Raw genomic sequence first — 26,824 nt, forward strand, 5'->3', positions numbered from 1 at the left:
TGGAAGTTTCCAGTACACTCAAATTCGAAACACGTTGCAAACGAAGGCCGATGAAGGCCGACCGGCTTCCCCTGAAGAAGGTCCTGTCCACACTCTCCTACCTGAGGGCACTCAGAAATGGCTGAAAGTATTTTGAAAGCCATTTGCTCCCTTCTTAGCTGCAAGTATCTGAGTCCTCACCCTGTCTGGGAGCAAAGGAAGGATGACATTGAGACTCAGTGCATGGCACTTGTGACTTACCCAGATTAAGGGGCAAGACAGGAACCACACAGAAAAAGTTTTATCTGTTTATTTAAAAACAGAATATCATTTTATGTACAAATATACATATATTTACATGAAATATACACACTAGGACCCCAGATCCTCGGGGTCCACAAGTCCTGGGTTGCTTGGGAATAGGATGAAAGCCTCTCCTTTAGACCAGATGTCAGGCCGCACAGGGTTTGGATACTAAATCTCAGTATTCTGGCTGAGTATGTTTGAGCAGGCTAAAGAAAAACATGTAACCCCAGGCCCCACACATAGAAAGTGCCAGAAGAGCCCCAAATTAATGACTCAGGAGACCCTGGGGAAGGAGCTACTGACACCCTTCACCCACAGCAGCTCTTTCTCCTCACCAGGACTTCCACCTTCCCTCGCTACCCTCTGCCCTCTACACAACTGAACCCGGGGCCCTCGACACCACGTCCCAACTCCATGAAGGCATACATAACTGCAGATACAACCAGGGGAAGGTTTGAGGGGCCAAGGGAGCCAAGCACCCCATCTCTATTCTCCTTTCCCAGTGTTTATATCTCACATCACTGGTTCCAGACTCCGGCAGCTGCCCACTTCCTCTCCAGAGCCTCTTTGGGTGAAAGTGCCCTAGGAGGAGAACTTTCCAGAACCATAGGAATTAGCCCCTGCTGTGGGGTTTGCTCAACAGTCTTGTTGAATGCCTATGTGGGTTGTCCTTGCTTAAACAAGCCCAGTAAAAAAGCATGCTCCTAATTCAAAAAGGGTTTTGTTGGTTTGTTTTTAAGTGTCTTTTTCTCTTACTGAGGGAGTCTGAACCGAACTCCAGAGGTTCCCTCGGAGGTTGGTTTACAGAAGGTATGTACATGCAGCAGGCACACAGGCCACCAGAGGGCAGAGGGCTTCTGCCACAGTTCAAGCCTCTGACAGACCCCTGGACGTCTGCTTCACACTTGCTCCCAGAGTGTGGGAACACAGCTCCCCCACTCTGGAGGTCAGATTCGAGCTCCAGCTGTGCCCGCACACCTGGATCTGGCCCATAGTCTCCACCTCTCACTTCCAACCTCTGCATCACTAATACTGCTCTGGGGTCGGAGGAAAATACCTGCATCTGCAGGCAGAGGTCACACATGAGACGCAACTGCTCACAAGCCACACCCTGGCCATGCTCTGCACACAGCCACGAAGCCCGAGTCACACATACCATTCACTTGGACTCTCAACATGACATCACAATGCACACCAGGCACCATGGACAATCACCCCTCTGTGCAAATACAATGGAGTGCCATGAATGCTTACACACACACACACACACACACACACACACACACACACACACACACACAAATGACCTACACACAATGATGGGAGGCACTCAACCAGTGGAGCCCTCCTGATGAACAGAAGGAGTGGAGGTCAAAGTGGAGCAGTCAGTGGGCTGGGAAGTATCTTCCTAAAGAAATGCAGGCGTTTGAGGAGGGTTCCCCTTAGAAGAGTTGAAATCCCCCACGGAAGCAGAAGAAACCAGGCCTGGGGAGGGAGGCCGACCTGGGTCAGACCAGGTGCCCTCGCCCGTTGATGTAGATGCCGTTGCCTGTGGGTTTGGCCCTCAGGGTCCCATTCTCCTGAACAAAATGGTTCATGGCCTGTTTGATGCCTTCATCCTGATCCTCCTCGTCGTCTGTCCTCCCAGAGCCTGGAGACAGCAGTTCTGTCTGTGTTTCTATCTCCCTCACGGTGGTCAGCGTGGAGTAACTACGGCCCTCTGGCTCTTCACTCTGGAGACCAAGGACAGAGGCGGAAGTCGGGAGTCAAGATCAAACAGGCAGATGCGGTAGGGTAGGGCTGGGTTGTGATGGGGTCCGAGGTCAGGTAAAGCACGCACGCACGCACGCACGCGGAACGGCTGTCCCAGAGGCATGGGGCTTGGAAATTTGGGGGTGGGGAGGGCAAGAGCAAGTGTTGTACATAGGGACGGGGAGGCAGAGAACAGAGGCATAGCAGTGGGAGGGGGGACGGGGACGGGGGGGCGGGGACGGGGGGCGGGGCTTGCATGTGAGCCAGGGATGAGATGCAGGGACTGGGCTAGGGGGGCTGCTGTCACACCACATCGGGGCCAGGAGAGGGGCCTGAGGAGAGTGTTGGGGACACCGGTGGGGCCGGGGGGCCTCACCATCACAGAGCAGCTACTGTTGTCCTTGAGACTATCAGGGTGGCCCTCGGCTCTCAGCCCTACACTCTCCTCCGGCTGCAGGGGCCCAGACACAGGGGAGGAGTTAGAAGAGGGCTCAGCCTCCTCCCCCAGCCTTTTCACCTCTCTCTTGCTCCACCGGCCTCGGCCTCCTCCCTGATCGCCTGTCCCCCCCAACCCCTAGGTCCACGTGTCTCTGACACAAACATCCTCCTTCCCTCGCTGACTCCCCCAAACCCACCCTGGAACCAGCACTGGTGGTGGATTCTCAGAGCAGCCCCCCAACCCAGAGCTAGAGGGCCTTGCAAGGAGGAGTCCTGGCAGCCCCAGAGCATCAATCCCCGGCTAATACCCCAGCCTCAGCTCAGCTCCAGCTATGAGGAAGCAGCCAGACCTGGCACGGGGCTATGCTCTTATCTACAGAGGAGCCCAGACCCAAGCAAACCTGCGTGCCCACGCCCCACGCATGCACCCAACCTTAGCACACACCTGGCTCCTAGGGTCCGAATGGTGGGAATGCAGCCTCCGGATGGAGTTCTCCCTGGTCAAAGTCAGCTCCTCCTCACTGGGGAAGACATCCTCTCGTCAGGAACTGAGAGCAGTGTGACAGCCCCCTAAGGTGAGCCTAGCCTGGCTGAGCCTGTGTAAGGTGACTGCCCAACTATGCCTACCACTGAGTATGTGGCTGCAGATGACAGCGTGGCTGCAACGCGTGGGTGTGCCACATAGCGCTGAAGTGTGCAGAGTAGATGATACCTGGGGAATGCGGATGTGTGCTTCTCTCTGGCACATGTCTCCTCATCCAGCTGTGGTCCAGGTCCCGGGCTTTCCTCACGTCCCCAAAGACTTTGCCCATCTCGGGGACCCAGTGTCCTTTCTCCTCTGTTCACCTCCTGCTTCACCCATCTCTGTCCTCAGCTCGCGTCCACCCACCCGGTGTAGCCAGTACTCACTATTTCTGGGTCATCTGCTGTGCTTTCCGCCGGTGATACCGCGACATGAGGACCACCACCACCACCAGGAGGCAGAACAAGAGCGCAGCGATCACACCCACCACCACCACTGAGGCCGACACGAGGTCCACTTGCTTCCCTGGATCTTGAGGGTCTGCTGGAGACAGGCCAGTGTCTGAGGCACGTGCCCAGATCCTTTCTGGAGCCACCCCAGATCCCCTTGCTACCCAATGAGTATCCTCACAGAACACATCCACAGCTACCCACTCAGCTTAACTCTCTCCAAAATATAATATCTCCCAAGACATTCTTTCCCATTTCTTTCTCTGTCTTGCTTCCTGTTGCCCACCCCCAGCTCTGAACTCAGCATCCCTGTCTTTGTCCCCCCAACCACTGTGCTTACCAAGAACTTCCACGGTGACCTGAGAATCCCTCGAAGAAAGTTCATTGCTGACATGGCAGACGTAGATGCCACTGTGCTCAGGAGCCAGTCGGGGAAAGCCCAGAGTGTCCCCTTTTGCTCGCACCCCACTCGGCAGAGGTCCATCCAGCCTGAAGGACAGGGAAGCTGAAGGGTGCTGGCTGGGGCAGGCTAAGGCTGCCACCACCCAGCGTGCCCAGGCAGCTCTTCATCCCCTTCCCCCATGACGTCATCCAGAGCCTCAGGCTGTTCCCACGGTGCCCCTCCCTACCCCAGGCAGGTCTAGGCAGAGGCCCTTTCTCCCTGCCGCCCAGCCTGACCCGGGCACCCCCACACACACTTGGGGAAGATCCACACGCGTGCCATCCCACATGCTCCCACAGGCATCACGTCATCCAGCACCAGGTAACAGGTATACATGCTACCAAGTCCACACAACAGGACACTCCACTCCTAGCTGGGCTCAGAGGTACTTGGAAACTGTGACTGCATGCTCCAACAGCTATGATATTGCATGGTGGAGTAAACAAACCTAGCCCCAGGCACAAGGCCACATGTGTCATTCACATGTCCACATGTAAGGACATGCCTGTCATAGGCTCACACACATGGGTGTCCCACCCACCCCTTTCCAATGCTCTGAACTCTTGAAAGAGCTGGTGGAAGTGGGTGGGAGTCTCTGAGGTGCTGGCAACATTGTTACAAGCAGCGTTGGTATAACAGTAGTTATAGTCCGCTGTCTTTTTGTCTCATGGGCTTTTAGCACTCACAAATACGTAAAAGATTAATATTTACTAAGTTATATTTCATAGTTTAGAGTTGGAGGGGGAAGCCAAGAAGATAGCTACGTATTCCCTATGGGTAACCACACATCCACACATTCCCTAGAACAAGCTAGTAATATTTACTGACTATGGATTTTTTTGGTTTTTTGAGACAGGGTTTCTCTGTGTAGTTTTGGTGCCTGTCCTGGATTTCACTCTGTAGACCAGGCTGGCCTTGAACTCACAAAGATCCACCTGCCTCTGCCTCCTGAGTGCTGGGATTAAAGGAGTGTGCCGCCGCCGCCGCCGCCGCCGCCACCGCCGCCGCCCAGCGACTATGCATATTTTTATATTGGTCTGAACATATGCCCTAACTTATCTAGGGTTCAGAATATGTGGTCCTAGCACATGATAAAAGAAAAGGATGATAGCCCCAAGCTAGGCCTTCCTTTCTCCAAGTATAGACCCTTACCGTGTCCAGTTGTACGAGGGAGGGGGCTGTCCTTCACTCAGGCACTTGAGTGTAGCTCCTTCTCGGCCAACATGCCACAAGTTCTGGTCCTCCAGGCCTCTCACAGAGGCCTCTGCAAGGACTGGAGTGGGAGGAAGCAAGAGGAAGAATGGGAAGAGGCCTTAAGCCATGATTCTTTGAAGGCCCTCTTGCCCGGCTGGAACAGCCTTCCTTTACCCTCACCCACAGCTCCTGGCCACACACACACACATACACACACACACACACACACACACACACACACACACACCCAAGCTCAGAGTCTATTTTGCTTGACCTGTGCCTTGAGCCCGCATGTCCCTTGAGGTGATGGAGTTCCACACTCTTCCTGGATCTTCCGTGGCGTCTTAGCATAGTGCTACTCACAGAGCAGGAGCTCACTAAATGCCTGACAACCCACCAGTTTGTCCATTTCTCTAACAAACATTTGTTGATTTCCTCCTTTGTGTCAGATGATAGTGAAGTCTGGGCTTGAAGTCTAATGCTGGGAACACACTATCATTTCCTGAACCCTTGTAGGATTTAAAATCTGGGAGATGCTTTGCATTCATGGATGCTAATTCTCATCAAAATCGGGTAAAGTTGGTATGATTACAGTCATTAGAAGAAAATGAAGTCTAACAAGATTAAACACCTGTTGGTAAATAGTGGAATCGGGGCTTGTCCCAAGCCCATCTCCAAACCCTAAACCGTATATTTTGCAAACACCTTCACTTCTGTATTTATATTTTATTCTCCCATCAACACTGTAAAAACAAGGCAGTCTCTTCTATAAAGCTCACAGAGACACCAGGTGGCGATGGCACACACCTTTAATCCCAGCAGAGGCAGGGGGATCTCTGTGAGTTTGAGGCCAGTCTGATCCACAGAACTAGTTTCAGGGCTACACAGGGAAACCCTGTCTCAAAACAAAACAAAACACTAGCCAACCAAACAAACAAAGGCTTACAGAAACCCCAGTGATTTTCCCAGGACATCTAGGTTGGCCCCCAAGTCTTCTGTCTTTGGATTAGACTGTGGACTCCGGGACTCAGGCTGACCCTCCTGGCATGGTTCAGGGTCCTAGTGTCTTATTACTATTTTCAGAACGTAGGGATACATAGGAATATCTTACCCCTATATCCCAATACTCACAGGCCACTTGGAGGGTGAGGGTGATTCTCTGGTCCTGGAGCAGGCCAGGGTGAGACACCACACAGGTCAGTGGCTGCCCATTCATGCTTCGGCTAGGCACCAGGTGAAATTCTGAAGTGACAGCTGCTGAGCGGGTGTGCTTGAAGGAGCGGCTGGACTGTGTGCCTTTGACCTCGGTGTCCCAGGTCACACTGGGAGCTGGGCTGCCCTCCGCGGTGCAAGAGGCCGCCAGTGTCAGGCCTTGGCCCTCCTCCAGGGGTGGGCCAGGATTCAGTGAAGGCAGGGGAGGCACTGTGGATGGGGGGAAGGGGTGATGAAAGAGCCGCACAGTTGTGGCCAGGAGGCCTCTCTCAGTCTTACACAGTTGCACACTCCAGTCCCCCTTTCTTATCTTACCAATAAAAGTGCCAGATCAGTGGTGTAACTTCAAGTGTCTTTACATCTTTCTTCACTATTAGAATTTTTTACTATGAGCATAGGTCATTTAAAAAAAATAAAAATAGTTTTAGAACTAATTAGATACTATCTGTGTAATAATAACAATAATAACCACTACTTACTATGTGCCAACTATTATGCTAAATATTTTGCATACATTATCTCATTTAATTCTGCTAACAAACTTGTGAGGTGGGTATGATTATGCCTGTTCTTCAGATGAGGAAAGCAAAGCTCAGGGAGACTCACTGATTTGTTCCAGGTCGTCAGCTCTTAAGTGACAAAGCCTAGAGTCACAGATTTTGTTTTGGGGTGTGTGTGTTGGCCTCAAATTCTCCATCCTCCTGACTCAGCTTCTGGAGCAGCGTAAGTATTTATATGTATCACTATGCCCAGCTTTTTTTTACACTCAGGTTTTGTGTTGTTTTGTTCCCTCCAAGGCTTATGTTACTAATCTCTACCCAAAGCAAAACCATAAAGGCTCTTATTTTTACCTTCAAAATAGCCCAAAGCAGAATTTATTTGTGTGTTTGTTTTTACTTCTGGCTTCAAAACAGCCCAAGCACAAAATTGAAAAGACAATTTAACCATGGGTCCAGTTGACCAGCACCTCTGCCCATGGGTTCGAGGGAGTAGTTTAAAACGTCAATGTGGTCTTAGACGACATTCACTGAAGGCCCAATCAAGGACTGTATTAACCCCCCTGCTCACATACAGCCACATCCCAGCTGGGCCTCATGTCCACATTTGGGACTCCCGCATTTTAAAACCAAAGCGCTTAGGATGATGAAGAAGGCTTTGCGTTGATGTCTTCTGTAGAATCAGTAAAGGGCAGCTTGGAAAAGAGGGCCTTTAAGTGGAGTCTGGCAGAGGTTTTCAGCTCTTTGAAAAGCTGTTCAGAAGAGTTAAGTCCATGCTATACTGCTCCAAAAGGACAAAGGTGTGCAGGGTAAAATTCGGGCCGTCAGAAGGACAGCTTCCTAAAATATATATTATTCCCCAGCTTTGGCGGCTTTTGGAGAGAATTTATGGATTGGGTGGGAGGGGCTGGGTAATCCTCCCTCACCTACGGGGGCCTTATCTTTCATGTCTGCCTGTTCTGCCTCTGCCCATCATCTCTGCAGTCCCGTCCTGTCTCCTCCCCGCCCCCCCCCCCGCCCCCATCCTGATCACGCCTAGCTGGCGCTGCTTACCCAGAACACGGAGCCGCATCCGTGCCTGGAAGCTGCCGGCCGGGAAGGTGCTGACTCGGCATTCATACTCGCCCTCATCAGCTTGCACAGCGTTGCGCAGGAGCACGGAGCCGTCCAGAGGGTCTCGTGGGGGCGGTGGTTGCTCCACGCGGTCCTCATAGGCGGGGCTCACATGAAGCCCGTATTTGGAGTGCAGTAGGGCCAGCTCCCGGGGGCCCTCGTTTGGGTCCACCCGAGCCCATGCCACTTGCCCCACCTGCTCATCCGGATCCCCTCGGTAGAAGCAGGGCAGTTTTGCGTCCTGGCCCAGCACCACTGTCACTAAGTCCGAGGTCTCCAGCTCACCCGCGGGGCATCGGCCTGCAGGGGGCAGACAAAAGCCGTCAGGCTGAGGGGGGTTGCCAGAACCAAGGGACCGCAATCAAAATGATAATGACAGCAAAGGCAGCCGGAACTGGAGCGGTTTTGTGCTTGCGAAGCGCATTCAGTCCATTACCTCATTAGATCCACACAACATTCCCAAGAGGTAGGCGTTATTATCGCCATGTAACAGAGAAGGAAGCTGAGATCCAGAGGGAAGCCGCTTGCCTAAGGCCACAGAGATGATTTATGGAAGACTCACCCTTTTGCAGCCTAGGATTCTATTTGAGCAAAGAAACCCTAACAGGACCAGAGACATAGCTCCTGGCCTCAAGGAGCTCACAACCTTCCAGGAAATGGAATCTCTCTCTGCACATAGAACCAGGAAACCAGGGACGAATTTCACAGGAGGCCCAATCTACCAAGTGGGGTGAAAGTAAAAGTGAATGCTTTGGGAAAGAACGGTGAGGAGCAACTGAAAAGGTTGAGAACGTTTGGTGCCTGGAATGGGACATTTGGGGAGGCTAACGTCCATCCTGACAGGCCCTTGGGAACATTTTTCACATGGCTTGAAGATGAGAGGCCTGGATTCCCAGAGAGAAGGAGGTATTCCATGTGGGAGGAATGGCATGAACTGAGGTTTAGGGGCAGGAACCAGCAAGTCACTGAAGACAGAAAGGGCCCCCAGGTCAGGGGCCTGGAGAGATGAGGTCAGGGCAGGCACACAGCAACTGTGTCAGAAGGTTGAGCCAGAATCACAGGACCAGGGATGAAGGACTCGTGTTTTGATAATCGATGAGCAGCTGTATGAAGCATTTGGAAATTTTGAAATTAGATTTGTCTATTACATAACCTTATTGGCAAATAAAGATCCATTTCCTGCCCTCCTGGAACTCAAGGTCTGTTTAGGAGGAAGAAATTCAAATGGTAGACATCTATCTATCTATCTATCTAGATATCTATCTATCTATCTATCTAGATATCTAGATATCTATCAATCATCGATCTACTAATAGACAGGTGTGGAATCATGCAATGATAATTTCTTTTCTCTGTCTCTCTCTCTCTCTCTGTCTCTCTCTCTCTCTCTCTCTCTCTCTCTCTCTCTGTCCTCCTCCTCCTCTCCCCCCCTCTCTCTTTATAATTTACTTAACTTTATTTAATGTGCATTGGTGTGAAGACATCAGATCCCAGGGAACTGGAGTTACAGACAGTTGTTAGCTGCCATGTGGGTGCTGGGAATTGAACCTGGCTCCTCTGGAAGAGCAGCCAGTGCTCTTAACCACTGAGCCATCTCTCCAGCCCCTCCTCTTTCTTTTAAAGACAGTGTCTAACTATGTAGCCTGCCAAGCTGACTTCAAACTCACTGTTCTCCTGTCCTAGCCTCCAGAGTGCTTGGATTTCTGGATGCACCATCACACCTGACTTGCAATGGTGGTTTCTGGTTTAGTGTTTGATGACTTGTCGTAAGTTGTTTGAGGGATGTGGGAGTCATAGGGAGGGCTTCATGTATGAGTTGGGTGGGATCAGGAGGCCCGGGACACCTAGAAAGGCATTATAGATACAGGTCAAGGTAAGCAATCACTAAGGAAGTGGGGAGCCTGGCTGCTGGTTCAGGAAGCAAAGAGAAGAGGACCCAGCCTAAGGTAGGGTGTGTGTGTTGAGCAGCAGTGGAAAATATAGCTGGGCTAGGTGGGTCCAAAGAGCCCAAGACTGCCCATTGCCAGGAAAAGGAATTCAAATTTGGTCAAGAGGAAATGGAGAGTCACCAAAGCTTCCCTAGCCAGCAAGTGGCACAAAGCAGGTGACAACATGCAGTCTGACCAGAAAACAGGTCATGGAAGGAGACTAAGGTAGATACCATGAGGCCATAGCCGCATCCCTGGCAAGGTGGTACTGGGCAGATAAAAGGGACATTGGGGGTGGTGGTGGTGGTTACTGACTAGAGAGAGGTGAGAAACAGGAAAGACTCAAAGATAACTGGATGTCTGGGACGAGTAACTTATAAAGGAGGTTGTGCCTGGAAAGGCCTATGGTTATGAAAAAAATAAACAAAACCCAGGGCTAGGGGCTGGGCCAGGGCAGAAGAGTGGGATGGCAAGGGCTCCAGCTTAGAACATCCAACTCTTTGTGGCCCTTGCCTCTTACCGGTACCCCACACCCTGTTGTCTGTCTCCTTTGCTCACACTGTACCCCTGCCTGGAATGTTCACCTCCCAGTGTCTGGTTGCTCCTACTCATCACTGTCTGGAGAACTCCTACTCATGCCTCAGGACTCTGCTTAGGCATCATTTCCTCCTGAGTCCTCCCTCCCTCCCTCCCTGCCCCACCTCAGGCAGCTTCAGGTGCCCTGCCCCTGGCTTCCCCAGCATTCTGCTTTAACTCCAATCATAGCACTTTAACCTATAGATTAGACTTCCTATTTTCTTGCTGCTCTCCTTTCCCAAGGCGTTGAGCTCCATAAGAGTCAAAACAGGGTCGTGTATCACATATTAAAAACATGGTTTCTGATTTCATGCTCAGTCAGTGGTATGTGGTCTCCTTCCTGTCACATAATTGGACCTTGAATGAGTGTTTATTGACTGGCTGAATGAATGAATGAATGAAGCCAGGCATGGTAGCCCATACCTCTAATCCCAACACACTTGGGGAGGCTCAGGCAAGAAGATCTTGGGTTCAAGGCCATCCTGGGCAACAGGTAGACAAGGTCTCAATCCCCTCCTCTCAAAAACAAAAAGAACATACAAATGGATGAACAGATGCATGAAAGAGATAGGTGGCAGAAAGAAAGTAGAGTCAAGAGGCATGCACAGTCCCTTAGATGGACTAGGCCGGGGAAGTGTTGGCATGGCAATCTTGGGGTGGGGTAAGATCAACTGGCTGTCTGAATTCACTGGCAAAGGGAGCATCTCTGGACCAGACAGAGGAGGAAGGGGATGGAGATGGGCAGCATGTAGTGAGGAAATGAAGCTTGGACTAGGGCAGAGGGTTCCGGTGAGACAACTGGATGGGTCTTGTGGCCCTGAAGGAGCAGAGGGAAGGCTGCTGCTGCTGGGAGTTGGGAGGGCCCCAGACTGGACGGGACAGACCTGCAGGGCCAGATACCAGGGCCCTGACCTGCCTAAGCTGACATTGGTCCCACCCAGCCCAGCCTGGGAGTCCAGCTAACCACTTGCACCCCTCCCAGGTACCTCCTCCTAGCACCAAAGGGAGCAAGGTTGTCAAAGAAGGCTGGGGGTGGGGTGCGGTATGGACTCTCCAGCTCACTCTGCTGCAAAACACTAACACAGATGTAAGTCACAATAATGTGGAGTGCAGGTCACGGGGACTCTAAGCCCTGCCCCCACTAGGAGACACGAATCCTTCCAAAGATTATTTCTGTGACACTATCAGATCCCATATTTCCATCCTTAAATTTTTACTTTTTTATTTATTTTTATTTTATGTGTATGAATGTTTTCTTGCATATATGTATACTATGCGCCTGGTGCCCATGTAGTTAGAAGAGAGCATCAGATTTCTTGGAACTGGAGTTACAGGTGGCTGTTAGCTGCCATGTGGGTGCTGGGAATTGAACCTAGGTCCTTTGCAAGAACAAGTGCTCTTAACTGCCATCTCTCAAGCCTGTATATTTCCATCTTCATCCCTAGACTGGCCCCGCCCCCACCACAAATCCTATATATGCTATCCCCCAAAATACCTCCTTAGGGCACAGTAAGAATTGGGTACCCGCCGGGCAGTGGTGGCGCACGCCTTTAATCCCAGCACTTGTGAGGCAGAGGCAGGTGGATCTCTGAGTTTGAGGCCAGCCTGGTCTACAGAGCAAGTTCTAGGACAGGCTCCAAAGCTATACAGAGAAACCCTGTCTCGAAGAAAAATAAAAAAATAAAAAAAAAGAATTGGTACTCATCACATGCCTGAGTCTCCATCCTCAATGTCCCTAACCCATGAGTCCAATATCCTCAAAAGTTCCTTTGGAATTGTTCCTATGAAACCCACACTGTCCTAAAGCCACTATTTAGTAGAAGTATCTCAGGCTGAGGCATCCCCGCTTCCAATGGTCTTCAGTTCATCTTCTAAATAAAGAGATGAGTTAAGAGAACTTGGGCCCAAGTATCCTTGTCCTGAGCTAAATGGACCCGGGAACCCAGGCTTCCAAGCCAGGGCAGGCCAGGATTGTCTCCTCCTCTCCCCCACCCAGTGCCTGCCTGGCGTCAGCATGATGATGTCACCAGACTGAAGGAGACACACCGCCTGCCTGGTGAGGTCACCTTATGGGCATGTAGTAGCCAGGCCAGGCCATGCCCCACAGACCCTTCTGCTGCTGCATGGTGTTTGCTGAGGCTGGTGGCCTCTAGCTTCTCGGGCACTCCTCTCCTCCCTCCCGACTCTTCCCCACCTCTCCTCTCCAGGAGCAGCAGGACGCTGGTCAGGAGCCTTAGTGACTCAGAAGCTGCCACACAGCAGCAGGCCTAGCCACAGCCACCACCACCACCTTGCGCAAGGGAGAGAACAGGCCCAACTGGCCAGACGGGATCCCTGCCCTCAGCCTCCCCCACCCCTGGCCAGCCCCCCTCAGGCCTCTTTGGGGCCCTGCCCTTTGTGTACCCCGCCCGCTCCCAGACAGGTCCTCCATTCCTGGCTTGGGCTAACTGACTACACCCTACTCTGTTCCTTGGCTCCAGCTTTCCTTTCTGTATAAGGCTTGGCCTCCTGAGCTCAAAAGGGGAAACTGAGGCTGGCCTTTGCAGATACTCAGCCATAGTAACATATTTGCGAACAAGATCTTTTCTTTTGAGGGACTTTTATCCATCAGCATCTTCTGCTGGTGCATGAAAGGATATATACACATAGGGGGTCCCAGAGGTGGGTCTGTGTGACAGGGGATAACTGCCTGCCTTCTGTGTCTGAATGTCTGTGGTATCTTTGGATGAGGGCTAGGCCAGTTTTCTATTATGCGCATGTGAAGCTATTTTCTTGTATGTTTCTTGCATGTTTCACACATGTATGTGTTCATGTTTCTCTTCGGGGAAATACACATCCTAACATCCAGAGGGAAGAGCTATGTGTTAGCAGACGAACATATATATATATATATATGCACCATTACATATAAATCTCACCCTCTGAACACACAGTCCACATTCCCATCCTGCGGAACTCCGCACACATAGTAAATATTTTGATGTCGTTTATCTTGGCTTCCGCATGTCTGGCTCAGCTGCATTTGGTCAGTGTGTGGCTCTGGGCTTTTGCCCATTCGAATGTTGCCCCTGGCTTTTCTCCCCATCTCACCCCAAGACTTCAGGGCAGATTCATCTCAGGTGCAAGGTGGAGGTAACCAGAGATGAGGTCACTGTCCCTCCAGGTGATGGGAAATTGCCACCAAGCCTCCCTGACAAACAAAACAAAGGCTCCCTCTCTCTTGCTCTTTGGGTTCCTACAAAAGGACTCCCACCCTTTCTACCCCCTCTGGCCACACCCCTGGGCCCCCCAGTACTTCTGGCCCCCCAAGCATAGATTCTTCCCTGGGAATCTCTGTCAGGGTTTTGTTGCTTGCCACCACCAGAAAAACCAGCTCTGGCTCTAGGCCTGGGGTAAGGGCTGTCTGGTGCAGGTTTGGTGGGAAGCAGCTTGGGGGGGGAAGGGGACGGGAATCTGCCTGGGGCAAGGGGGAGGGGTCCAAGCTGTCTAGGGTCTCATTCTTTTTTGTTAACTCTTGCCTCCCTTCACCAGCGTCACCAGAGAAGGCTGGCATAGATGTGTTAGCTTGAGGGAAGAAAAGACAGGAGAGGGAAGTGTCTATAGACCTCCATCCACCCAGGACAAGTGATGCAAACAAAGCAAGAACCATTTTGGTCCTTCCCGTGCCCATAACCTTGGCCTTGGAATTGAGAACTTTGGAAACCAAAACCTTTCCCTCCACCTTCACCCACCTCTCTCGCTTACCCCCCACTTTTCCTAAGCCCCCCAGCTTAACGAGAGCTTCCCAAGCTGGGCAAAGCGCCCACCCACAGATTAGTGTCTAGGGAGGGGAGCCACAGAAGTAACAGGGAAAGAAGAACCATGGGGAGGGCAGTTCACGAGGCAGTCAGCTCTGCCTTAGACACAGCTCTCAGCACAGATAAGTCCCCTAAACCCCCCGGAGCCAGAGTCTGAGCCCTGCTGAGTCACCACTGTGGGTGGGAGACCTAGAATTCAACTTCTCTCAAACGCCCGAGATCTAGTCTCCCCCCCTCCCAATTCTGCCCACCCCCTCCTCCATTGTGGCTAGCTCTGCCTCATTTCACATCACAGCCCCAACATTAGCCTTCAGAACAGTTTTAGAGAGATGTGTTGGGGGTGGGGTTGGCACAGAAAGCCATGGGAACGGCTCCTCAGGCCACAGGCGCCATGTTGGTGCCTGTTCCAGTGAAAGAATTGTGCCCCCATTCTCCTCCAGAAAACAGGTGGGTGACTCCCCACTTAAAATGCAATTGCTTTAGATTCTGTTCCCAGTTCTAGACCCCAAAGTTTCTCTGCTCTCTGTGCTCCTGACTCAGTTCCCCACTTTTCATTTCCATCCCTTCTCTGCCAGGGTAAGTTTTGGAGACTAGGTTATGCAGGCATTCTCTCCTTCCAGGCTTGCTTCCCCTCAGTGGCTCGCACCCCTTCGCTTTGCCTGAGGACCCCCAGATTCTGAGGCTTTGCTCTAGAAGAGCGGGCTGTGCCCACGAAACTCCTCACTGCCGGTTCTGGAGCTGGGGTCTCGCCACTCCGGCTGCGTCACTAGAAAACACCTGGACGGAACCAGGGTCACCGGGGCCAAGGGCTTCCCTGGGATTCTCCTAGCTCTCCACACTTGGGCGGGGAAGCAAACCTCCCTTTCTGGCTTCTCTGGGTTTGGGTAGGTCCTACAGGAAAGGGCCTGCCCACCTCTGTCATCGGGAGTAGAAAAGCAGGGATGGGGCCCCTCCCTTTCTAGGAAATTAATTTCAGCAAAAAGTTGATCCTAACCTTCAGAAGACTCACACACAACAGCGTATGCCCAGGTCCTGCAGGACCCAAAGAGTTAGACACCCCGGGATCCTATTGGAAAGTAGTTTGCAGATTCAGGCCCCTCAGCCCCGGGGCAAGAGATGGGGGGGCGGGGGGGAGGATGGGACCTCACCCGGAAACTCATCCCATTAAGGAGAAACAAAGAGCTGTGGTGTTGGAGGCGCCTCCCAAGCCTGGGCTCCTCTCCCTGTCAGGGGTGGGGCAGGGCCCTAGGGCTCGGTGCTCTAATGGCCCTGGAGTTGGGGGGCAGGTGTCACTTTGCAATTGGGCCAGGAAGGCTGCGTCTTTGGGAAGGGTCCTCTAGGCCACAGGGAGACTGATCAGTTCTTCCACAAACACTCCCCTTCAAGCCAGGAGCTGGACAGTCAATCACAGAAGCCTAGTAGTTCAGGGTCAAGAGGTCTGCAGAGACCATCCAGTCCTTCTTGGCCTCCTGAAGTAGAGTCTCTTAGCTGTTCAAAAGTACCTAACAAATTAATGGAAGAAATGGGATCACAGCTCAAGGCTCCTGATTTCCAAATTTGTGGGGCACTGAGAGACATAAATTTTGTCTAGGTTCCTAGGGCCTTTAAGGGGATGCCCATACATACACACAGGGGAGCCAGAATGGATGGAGGTGATGGGACTATCTAGTCCTTGGGCTATGGCCCCCTGTAGTCCAAGTTTCCAGGGGTCCCTGGGAATGGCCTTCATCTCTGTGCAGGCCGAAGTACAGCGACATCGGAGTAGTTACTAGCTTCCTGGGCAATGCTGGAGACAGCTTTTCTCCTCAGCATAGCTTCTCTCAGACCTGGGTGAAGGCTGGGGGAGTGTTCCAGCCAGTTCTTTCCCTCTTCTCTGGGCTTCTATTAGAAAGGACAGTTTCCCATCATGGAAAAGGAAGGCGGGAATGGTATCCTCACTAGTGTATTGCGAACATCTAGTACCATATGCCCTCAACTATGCTGTTTTTTTTTTTTCTCTTTTCAACAAGGAGTCAGGTGACCATGACAATAACCCTGGTTCTGCTTCTTACACTGAGCAATCTTGCAGATCTCACCTGCCTATCTGTTTCTCTTACTTAGTTTTCCCATCTGTAAAATGAAGGAGTTGGAGTGGTGATCTCTTTGATCCTACCCTGAGTCCTGAGACAGCATGACTCCATTCTTCAGGTGTGGGTAGATTCTACAGGAAAGTGTCTCTTGGGTTCCCTGGCCCAGCAGGAGGCCCCGCCCTCTTGTCTTAAACTTAAGTGAAAAGGGCTATACCCTAGATGGGAATTAAGAGCAGGGGTTGGGGGTAAGGCCAGGTGGCAGAGCTTGGAGCTCAGCATCCTGAGATTAGAGAGTGGACCGCTGACCCTTCTGTTACAAGGCCAGAGTGAGGGCAACCTTGAATCCCGCCAGGCCAGGCATCTACGCCTTGTTCTCCTCTTGAACTTCAGCGGAGAATGGGGGTGGGGCGGGGAGAGTCACCGAGTGCTGCTGGACAACCCACAGTCCCTTGCTACTGCTTCTTGGGCTGAGGGTCCTGCTGTCCTTCGCAGACAGGGCCCTGCCTTTCTAAGGAAAAAGAGTTCTCGGTCACTCCTTCCCCAGAAACAGCCAATGGCACCCTACTTTGGCCTCACTGTGTACATATTCTCTCGCTCTCAAAAATGATACATTCCAATAATTTGTATACATTCTGAATATATTAGGCAGGCAGAAAGTATAAGTACTGTAGAGGCATTCAACAGAGGAAATGGAGATAATAAGTGAATAAAAGTGGTCCATACCCCATCTAGAAGGCCCTTTACCTCCCCCTATCATATAAGGAACACATACCATTATTCTCCACCCATTAGTGTGTGTGCCAGGGAAGGAGAGGGGCCGGGGAAGAGGAGTTTCTTGGCTTTCCTGTAATCCCTCAATGAGCACCTCAATCCTGCTGCTCAGAATATTATCATGGGATGAGAAGGAGACAGAAATGCCCACTACTCCCCAGACACCACATTTCCTACACCTGGTGAATGTTGAGGCCGTTCTGAAGCTGAGGGCTAGGCCACAAAGCCTTCAGGAAGCCCTGGAGTGAGCAGGGTCCTGGGTTCCACCTTTCAGCCCACCTGCACGGATGCATGCGTGTGTGTGTGTGTGTGTGTGTGTGTGTGTGTGTGTGTGTGTGTGTCCCCACAGAGGCTTTGGCAAGCAAGACTTTAGCAGAGGTAGTTCAATTAGGGACTGTAGACATGCAATGGCTTGGCCTCGGGGCAGAGGGGACTGAAGAAGAAAGAGCTACATTGCTTCTTCTGGGGGCCACTAATGGCAAGTGGAATGACCGGGAAAAAGAGATGGTCTTCTTCATCTAGAGTCCAGTGAAAGGGAAGGTTTGCGCATGTGGTGCGTTCGTGTGTGAGTTTGCGTGCGTGTGTGTGTGTGTGTGTGTGTGTGTGTGTGTGTGTGTATTTGTGTGTCTGTCTCTGCCAGGTAGGGCTCAGAAGCAAGAGCCCTGACGGTTCGGGCAAGTCCTACCTGTAAACGATGCCAGGAACAACAGCAGCAGCCAGGCTTCAGGGCCCCACATCTCGGCTCCCAGGGACAGGGGCATTGGCCGAAAAAGCAGACCTGCCCAGTGATTCTGAGGTTCCACGGAGTTCTCCCTGGGAGCCGGTTCTGGAGCTGTGTAAAGCTCTGACCCAGAAGGCAGGAAGTCACGGAGTCCCCAGGCACTGACGGACCTGCCTGTCCCACTTGGGTCTCCACTAGGGGACCCAGGCCCCAGTTCTACCCACCCAGCCGTGGCTACCCCCAAGAAGCCGTGATCGGGGAGCCCTGAGCTCCCCCAGAGCTGCTTCCCACGCCGTGGCCAACAACGAAGGCAGAAACCTGGGAACCTGCTAAGCAGGTCAGAACAGGTGCGTCTCCGGGGGCCGGGCCTGGCACAGAGAGGAGACTCCGCAGCCACCGCCCCCACGGCCTGGGCTAGCTAATGGGCGCCAGGGAGGGAGGGAAGAAGGGAAGGATCTGGGTGCGGGTAGTGGGATCTCATCTGCAACAGGGGCTTTACCTGTGAGGGTATGGACGGCGCTGTGAGGGGGGGGGGGGCTAGTAGGAGGGTGGAACAGGAGGCCTGGGTGTCTTAAAGAGGGAGGCACCAGATGTGTGTGAGAATGAAACCAATGCTCTTATATGCCAGCCAGGTCAGCTGTTTCCTGGGGTCCTTGACAAGTTCCTCAATTTCCTGAAGGGCTCAGTTTTGGTGCCACAGAATCAGAGAACTGAGGAGGTCCCTGACCTGCTGGCCCACCTACCTCATCCTTCAGAAGGCCTACATTGGAGAATGGACTTGCTAGAAAACAGTCAAGTTAGTCTAGTGGTTTTCTGGAAACAGGAAGCTAGTTCAGAGACCCCTGAGAAAGAACTTCACTGCTTTCCTCCGGCTCCTCCCTGCATGGGACAGGTGTGGGGACAGACAAAAGAAATTAGCTCTATGGATTCCTGGTTTTCCTCTCAGAACCTTCTCGCCATAACTCAACACCTGGCCAGGAGTTTTAAAAGAGCATCAGCACAACCTGAGGAGGGGGGTGGGGTGGGCTCTCCTTTTTCTCTATGGTGTGTCCCCCCCAGGGTCATGGGGAGGACAACGTGCCTGGACTCTGCAAGGACGATATTGATTTCACTCTATCCTTGTACTCCTAGAACACGTATACTCATCTGATCATATATTTCCGGTTTGGGTGACTACCAGTAACCACCGAGTGACAGCTGGAGAGCCAGAAGAAGGGGTGTGTATCGACCCCCTGAAAGAGAGAGATGAGACCTCTGGCAGACTGGAATTTCAAAGACAGGTAAAAGCCAGACATGCTGGTGCACATCTGCAGTCCTAGGCCCCGGGAGGGGAAGGCAGGAGGATCAAGAATTCTAAGACAGTTTTAGCTACATAGAGTTCGGGGCTATCCTGGGCTAGATGAGGCTCTACCTCAAGCAACAACAACAATAATAATTTTTGAAAGACACATATACGTGGAGATACACCCAAGGAAAGAAAATATAGAGGTTACATAGCCCTCATGTCCAGAAACACAGAAAGGAAGGACAAAGTATCAATAATGGGGGAGGTTATTAATGTGGAAGATGACTATTTCCCAGCTCTACCTGGTCAGGTTTTTGTGTTTGTTTGTATTTTAGGTGGAGGCCTAGCCCCAGCGCTTTGTGCATACAAGCTCTCTCTAGCACTGAGCCACTTCCTCAGTCCCCCTTACCTGTCAGTCTTGCTCATCTCTCAAAACTGACCTCAAACGCCACATCTCCCAGGAAGCCCTCTCAGCTCCTCCCACTTGAAATCAGCCTTTCTTCTCTCCTTCCTCAGCTTTTGCCAGTCTCTTTATTATAGCTTGGGCACTCGTAATTTGTGCACATCTTATCTCCTTAACTAAATTGTAAGCTTTAATTCAAGAGCCATTGATTGAGGCCTGTGGCATGACAGAGATTCAGTAACCTTGTTAAGCCGAGGGAAAGGATGGCAGCTGTCTTCCATGAAGTACTGGAAAGTCGAGCCCGTATTATAATTTTGTCCGGTCAACCATGCTAGGGCAGTTCACAACCCCTAATGCGAACTGAGTGCTTTATTTATGAAGGCCTGCGTTTCTGAATAGACCAACGTCAGTGTGGAGAAGATGGTGAGGCAGGGTCAGTAGGCAGAGATCTCAAGTGATCATGTTACCATCCCGAACCTGGGGTTGTAATCTGGACTCTAACACTGCCGTAGAGTGGACCCATCTCTGGACCCCACCTCTCAGCAGCGGTTGTGATAGTGACCTCTTCTTCAAGGGCTGTTTCCTGCAGGTCTGAGGCAGATTCGAGGGTCAGGCTAGATGCCAAATCTTAATTTCCCTCCACCTCCGCCTTGGCAGACCCCTTCCCCTCCTCAGGACTCAGATCCCCACCTATGCCAGGGGAACAGCCCCACCCCGATGCTGCTTTGAGATCCAGTGTGGCAGGGGTGGGGTAGGGCCAGGGGGCTGGGAGAGGGAGCATCCTGTGTTATAATTATAATTATCACACTTTGGATCCTATCACATGCTTTCAGAGGAGCTCTTTCCTTCCCACGGATCCATCCCTCTAGGTACAGGAAATCACAGGAGAAACTGAGGCATGGGGGTGGGAAAGCAGCTAGGTCACAAATTGAGCATCCAGTCTACTTTGGCATTTCTATTCACAATATATTCTTCCCCTCAAAGTGCTACCGGCCAGAATATCTCTGAGCTGCATGGTGGGACCCTAAATCACTCACCCCAACTTTAGTCATAAGGGAAACAGAACTTCTCTGATGTGGTATCAAGGTAATGAGCACACCCACATCTTCATGGCTATGGTTAGGCCCTAGTAAACAACCTTAAAATGGGGGCTGCAGGTGCCACTGGCCAGAGAGAATAAGGTAGCCATCCATGCCTGTAATTGAGGTAGGGATTTTCCTTTCCTCATCTAACAAATATTTATCTTCGAATCCTCTCTATTCTCTCATTCCCTTAGTTCTAAAATGTCTCACATGGACCATACTCCTGAAGAATATGCTTTATACTCAGGCCTTTTCTGTCCTCTTCTGGGATGAATCCCAGGGAAGCCATATTTCAGGTCAGGCGCTATACTAAAATGATGGTTACGAAAGCCTTTCAAGACCAATGCCTATATCCAGAGCTCAATTCTTTCTTCTACATGGACTCCCCATTCCCCTCGTGCCTCACGACCTGCCCTCCTCCCACTGACATTCTGAGTCCTAAGAATGGGAACAATTCAAGCCATGATGGATGGCATCCTCAGCGCATGCATTTGTCTGTGCGACATTACTGCGCATGACTGCAGGCGCATGCATCTGTCTGTGCGACATCACTGCGCGTGACTGCAGGCGCACATTCATTCAACAGACACTCAATGAAGATCACTGGGTCAGGCGCAAGGGAGGTGATGGAGACATGGGACCCATGACCCCTGCCCTCGAGGGCCCCTCACTCAGGAGACAGACACATATATATCTGCAACAAATCACACCTCGCCATCACGTGTTTCCTCCGTGTGCCTCTGTGCCGCTAATACACATGGGACTGCCCCTGTCCCTATCCATGTGGGTATTACCTGCGTGTGTCCAAGCATCCGCTTGAACTGGTCCCAGTCCCCGTGGAAGGCTGCACACCTAAGCCAAACCGGTTGGAGAGGGTTGTGCTGAAATTTTTGTTTGTGACAATGCGGCCTGGGGTGAGTCAGGGAGGGACAGGGCTGGGTGGGGAGGTGTGGGGGAAGGAGAGTGAGAGTGAGGGTCAGAGTGAGTGATCGAGGGAGGAGGGAGGGAGGGAGGGGGCCAAGGTGGGGAGGGGTGGGGTGGGGTGTCAGGAGAACGGGCCTGGGGTAGGAGGACATCAGGGAACTCCTGATTCAGGGAGCGATAGCCTGTTTGTCCAGGTCAGAGAACAGACATCAGCTTGAAGGGGAGCTCTGGCACAGAGAGAGAGAGAGAGAGAGAGAGAGAGAGAGAGAGAGAGAGAGAGAGAGAGAGAGGAGGGTGAATAACAAATCAGAACGCAACTAGGTAGAGGCATGGGTGTGGATGAAGGGTTGGCGCTCCGTTTCTGCACAGCTTTGATAAGCTGTCCATCCTCCGGCTTCCCGCAGAGTCCACACAGCGGGCTGTGGGGTGCTGACTGACGTGGTAGAAGAATACCCGTCACTGGACTTGACCCTGTCCCCAGGACTGAGGGTTCCAGCAGGTAGCTTCCTCACTTCTACTGGTCCTCCATAGGATGCCTCTCTGCTCACGGAGATGTGGAGAGAGACCCCCCCCACATACACAACACGGGGGGCTCCAGAAGCCCTTCCTACACTGAAAAATGCCTTTGCTCCCCACTCCCCACCCCCAACCTCCAGCTTAAAACCTCGCTATGCCCAGCATTGGGATGGTGGCGTCTTGTTTTCCGAGCTAGTCCATCTCAATGTTGATACGTGCCGTGCTGTTCTTATCTGCCAATCATGCAGTCTCGATACCCAGCCCAGCTCCTAAGGACAACCATGTTTCCTGGTTGCCTAACAACATCCCTTCGAGCTCAGGGGGGCTGGGCATGCTTGTTCCTCAAGGGTTCTAACGCTGGAGTAAGCAACCCAGGAAGAGAGAGGGCCGAACACAAGGCATATCTGGGTCCTGTTTCTCATCAGAGCCCGATGAACGCAGAGCTCCTCCTCTATGCTCTCGGCCTTCTGTAAACACACTTCCGCAACATCAGTGACGAGAACATGGGTTGAGAGACAAAAGCCTTTATTATTTTACCCTGTGTTTATGGATGGGCTGACACTTTCAGAAGGCGGTTGGAATAGGCCCTGGCTGGCACGGGATGAGACTAGGAACTCTCCTGGAAATCAGTCTTCTGAGTGGTCACAGTAGCAGCAGAAGATGTAGCAGCGAGGGTTCAGGAAGCCAGAGCAAAGAAAGGTAAGGAGGGAGCCTGAGAATTTGGTGAGAAAACGGATTCCAGTGAGGCCCTTGGCTGTGTTCTCTGGCCCCACTATCGATCACAGAAAGAGCTAGTTTCCTCCCCGGGGGAGCCCACTGGACATGGAGGCAGCCCCCAGAGGTGAGTCTACCCTGCCTTCCAGCTTTACCTTGAAGTCTTCCTGAGCTGGTTTCCCTCTCAGTTCCAGAAACAGCATAAAAGCAAAAGGGTTAGGAATCAACAATGTCCACTGCACTGATAACTAACAAGGTCAGGAGCCTCAGCCTGAGAGCTGTGAGGAAAGAGCAGAGGAACGAGGACCGGCATCTAACCTCCTTGCATCTAGGCTTACACTCACTACGGTCTTCTTTGGGGACACCTGCTGCGATCGGGCCTACCTAGGAAGTTGAGGCATTTTTTGGTGGAGGGAAGACTCCTGGAGTGCCTGTATTCTATATGGGAGTCCCAAACTCAGGACTGTCTCAAGACATTTTTTTTTTTTTTTTTCAAGACAGAGTTCCCCTGTATAGTTTTGGTGCCTGTTCTGGATTTCGCTCTGTAGACCAGGCTGGCCTTGAACTCACAGAGATCCACCTGGCTCTGCCTCCCCGAGTGCTGGGATTAAAGGCGTGTGCCACCACATGCCCGGCTCAAAACATTTTTTTGGAGGGCTGACACAGGCCAGGAATGGTGCCACATGCCTGTAATCATAGCAAGGGCACAGGGAATGTCAGAAGTCCAAGGCCACCCTGATCTACACAGAGTTTCCAGCCAGCCAGTTACATAGCAAGAACCTCTTTCGTGTGTGTGTGTGTGTGTGTGTGTGTGTGTGTGTGTGTGTGTGTGTGTGTGTGTGTGTCAGGGGTGGGGTGGGAGGCAGTTCCTGGCAATGGAGCTCAAGAATCAGCATGCTTGTTTAGGACCTGGAATCCATTTCTAGGTTTTGGTTTTGGTTTTTTCTAGACAGTTTCTTTGTGTAACCTTGACTGTCCTAGGTTTAGTGGTGGGTCTCTTTGTTTGATGAGCCATCTTGCCAGTTCCCCAAAAAAGAATTTAAAACGCAAAAGATAGCGGGGTGTGGTGGCCACACCTTTAATCCCAGCACTCCAGAGGCAGACACAGATGTATCTCTGACTTTGAGGTCAGCCTGGTCTACAAATCAAGTTCCAGGACACCTAGGTCTACTCAGAGAAACCCTGTCTGGAAACACCAAAAAAAAAAAAAAAAAAAAAAAAAAAAAAAAAAAAAAAAAAAAAAAAAAAAAAAAGACAACAACAACAAAAAGGAAATCAAAAGATAGACAATCTCTAAAGAATGGAAATTACAGCCTGGTGGTAGTGGTGGTGGTGGTGGTGGTGGTGGCGGCGGCGGCGGCAGCGGCGGCGGCGGCGGGGCGGCGCACACCTTTAGTCCCAGCACTCAGGAGGCAGAGGCAGGCGGATCTCTGGGAGTTTGAGGCCAGCCTGGGCTACCAAGTGAGCTCCAGGATGGCTAGGGCTGTTACAGAGAAACCTTATCTCAAAAAACCTTAAAAAAAAACTTCTCCATTACCCCCTCCATCCTAAATATGCTTACAATGTTATCTTTCTATCTTTCTCTCCAATACTTTCTTTTTCTTCTTTTGGTTTTTCCAGACAGGGGTTCTCTGTGTAGGCCTGGCTATCCTGGAACTCACTCTGTAGATCAGGCTGGTTCCAAACTCAGACTTACCTGACTCTGCCTCCCAAGTTCTGGGATCAAAGGCGTGCGCCACCACTGTCAGGCTTCTCTCAGATACTTTCTAGCTCATGTCCAATAAAAGGAGCTCTCAAGCCCTGGCCTCATGCAATTTATTTTCCTGGCTGCTCCTCTGATCTTGTGTGTCCACATCCTCTTTGAGCTAAGAACACAGTCAGAATTGGTGTTAGGCTAGCACAAAGCCACGGAAGTCAAGTGGCTGCAGGAACAATGTAGGCAGGTCAGGAACAACAGAGGAAGAGCCAGAGAGAAGGCCTGACAGATGAGGTAGCCTGGAGAATACAGGAGGGCACTGTGGAAGTCCTGGGACTGTGACGGAGAGTCACTGGGCTAAGTGTTGTTTTTTTGTATACACTGGACAATTCTGAGAACCAGAGATGATCCCAGGGTCAGAAAATGGCTCAGGGCCAGACATGGTGGTCCATGCCTGTAATCCTAGCTCAGGATTAGTTCTGTGCAGCCTTGACTAGCCATCTTCCTGCATCAGCTTCCTAAGTACTGAAATCGAAGGTGCTGTGTATTCATGTTGGTGTGTGTGCACGTGGAAACAGAGGCCATTGTATGCACCACCCCCACTCACCCCCCACAATCCTCACGATTGTGCAGAGGATAATCTCAGGTGCTGTTTCTCAGATGCTGTCCACTAGTATTTTGAGACAGCTCTCTCATTGGCCTGGAGCTCACCTAAAAGGCTAGGGATCCACTGTCTCTGCCTTGCCAGCACTGGGTTGCCATGCCCAGCTTATTTTCATGCGGGTTCTGGGGACGGAACTCAGGTCCTGGGGCTTGCATCATTGAGCTCCCTTCTCAGCCTTAGATGTTTGTTTTAGTAGAAGAGAATTTTACCATAACCTTTGAAAACTGAGGATCTGACTTGTCAAATACAGGAAAAGATAATTGGATGGGCAAAGACACAGAGCTATTGTTGAATCTCGGCTTAGCATACAGGTGGGGACAGGCCTGGTGGGCAGGCTTGTAATCTTAGCTAGTCAGGAGGCTGAGGCAAAGACTGCCTGGGTTACAAAATGAGTTCAAGGCCATCCTGGGAAACTTATCAAGACTCAAAGTTAAAAAAAAAAAAATTGTTTGGCGATGCTAGGTTCAATCCTCAGTAGCATACATTTTTAAAAAGGAAGGGAGGGAGGGAGAAAACGGCAGCAGGTCCTGGTCATCATCTAGTCTAGACTGTGCCTTCCCGTGTGTGCCCTATCCACGTAGTTTCCCTCGAGATTTAATTGGGATCAGGAGGATAAGGCCCAGTGTGCTTCTGGTCCCCTGAACCCCATGCCCGTCCATGGCCCACTGAAATCTTGGACATTCTCCGTGGCCTGGATTCCTCAAGCTAATGGGGAGCAAGTTCAAGTTGAGAACCCAAAGGCCAAAGTCACAGCCATCCTTCCCAGATCAGTTTCTGTCCCTCCCCAGCTGGGCTAGGAGCAGAGATAGGTCTGTATTTCCTCCGACAGCAGAAACCAGTCCGTCAGCCTTGATCTGGGCCTCTGCATTCTGCTGTCCTGTGGGGACAGCGTGAAGACCTTCAGTAACCCGGCTTGAATGAAAGGAAGAGAGCAGGGAGGGGCAGGAGTGTTTCTCTCTCCTCCCCGTCTCTTCCCCACCCACCTTCTAAGGCTGGGCAGCTCTGGCCAGGATCCTATCAGGAGAAACTCCCTGCCCTTCCTTAATCCTGAGTTCCACAGTGGCTCCGTTTCCACGTTTACATTATCCTAAAGAGGCAAGATGAAATCGTTGCTCTTCCCAGGACTCGGTAGTGAAAATTTGTCCACGATACGCCTAAGCTATTTTTCCTCACCCACTCCACCCTCTGTACCCCATCTGCCCCGCAACCCACGTGTCGGTCCGTGTCCCGTCCCCGCCCCCCTCCCCCCCATCACCATCATCACCTTTCGAGCCCGGCTCTTCTCTCGGAGACTGGGCTCTACTGCCCTCTAGTGGCCAGAGGTGGAACCACTCCACCCAATCAGTACCTTCAAGGACTTCACCACTAACGGTTACATAAATGGGAACGCTGAGGGACACCTACCCAAATCTCAGACACCCAACCCATTTAGTCCACGTTCATTCCCTCAGCCTCTGACCTGTGACTTGTTTCTTTCCTACCTCATCCCTAGAGAAAATCCCAAGTTGGAAACCCTGCAGCAGGAAAAAAAAAAAAAAGAACCCCCACGGTCCGTTGGTTTCCCCCACCCCTGCGCCTCAAATGTCATAATCACAAGCTGATTTGCCACTATTGGGTTCTTCTAAGGAACTGTCAGCTCCCAGCCTTTTTGAGCCCAAGTCTTTTAGGATATTTACTGGCTTCGCCACATCTCGTTGTTGTGGCGACATCACTGCAAGATCGCGGTAGCTAACCAGGTCTCCTGTCTCCAAGGTAACAGGCGCTTTGCGACCT

At 51.6% G+C, this 26,824-nt stretch overlaps 1 protein-coding gene across 4 annotated transcripts; it reads right to left on the minus strand.

The window, feature by feature from the left end:
- Window positions 1–274: 274 nt before the first annotated feature.
- Nectin4 (nectin cell adhesion molecule 4) lies at window positions 275–18,357 on the minus strand. Of its 4 annotated transcripts, none has more exons than XM_037211251.1 (9): window positions 17,732–18,356; window positions 7,846–8,205; window positions 6,215–6,505; window positions 5,042–5,162; window positions 3,788–3,936; window positions 3,385–3,541; window positions 2,921–2,996; window positions 2,414–2,488; window positions 275–2,018 (listed from the first exon to the last, which is right to left on the minus strand). In XM_037211251.1, the coding sequence occupies exons 1-9, from the start codon at window positions 17,805–17,807 to the stop codon at window positions 1,794–1,796; spliced, it is 1,530 nt and encodes a 509-aa protein (XP_037067146.1). In that variant the 5' UTR covers window positions 17,808–18,356; the 3' UTR covers window positions 275–1,793. The 4 variants fall into 4 exon arrangements, with proteins under 4 accessions (XP_037067146.1, XP_028715904.2, XP_037067148.1 ...); XM_028860071.2 differs by having other exon boundaries at window positions 3,385–3,538; window positions 17,732–18,355; XM_037211253.1 differs by lacking the exon at window positions 2,414–2,488 and having other exon boundaries at window positions 17,732–18,357.
- Between the last annotated feature and the right edge of the window lie 8,467 nt (window positions 18,358–26,824).

Source organism: Peromyscus leucopus, chromosome 15 (genome assembly GCF_004664715.2).
Source record: "Peromyscus leucopus breed LL Stock chromosome 15, UCI_PerLeu_2.1, whole genome shotgun sequence".
NCBI classification, from domain to species: Eukaryota; Metazoa; Chordata; class Mammalia; order Rodentia; family Cricetidae; genus Peromyscus; species Peromyscus leucopus.

Coding starts and splice junctions, on each gene's coding strand:
- Nectin4 (XM_037211251.1), bottom strand. CDS start 17,807: ATGCCCCTGTCCCTGGGAGCCGAGATGTGGGGCCCTGAAGCCTGGCTG. Junction 6,506..7,845: donor GATGCGGCTCCGTGTTCTGG/GTAAGCAGCGCC, acceptor CCCCATCCACAG/TGCCTCCCCTGCCTTCACTG. Junction 2,489..2,920: donor ATTCGGACCCTAGGAGCCAG/GTGTGTGCTAAG, acceptor GGGCCCCTGCAG/CCGGAGGAGAGTGTAGGGCT.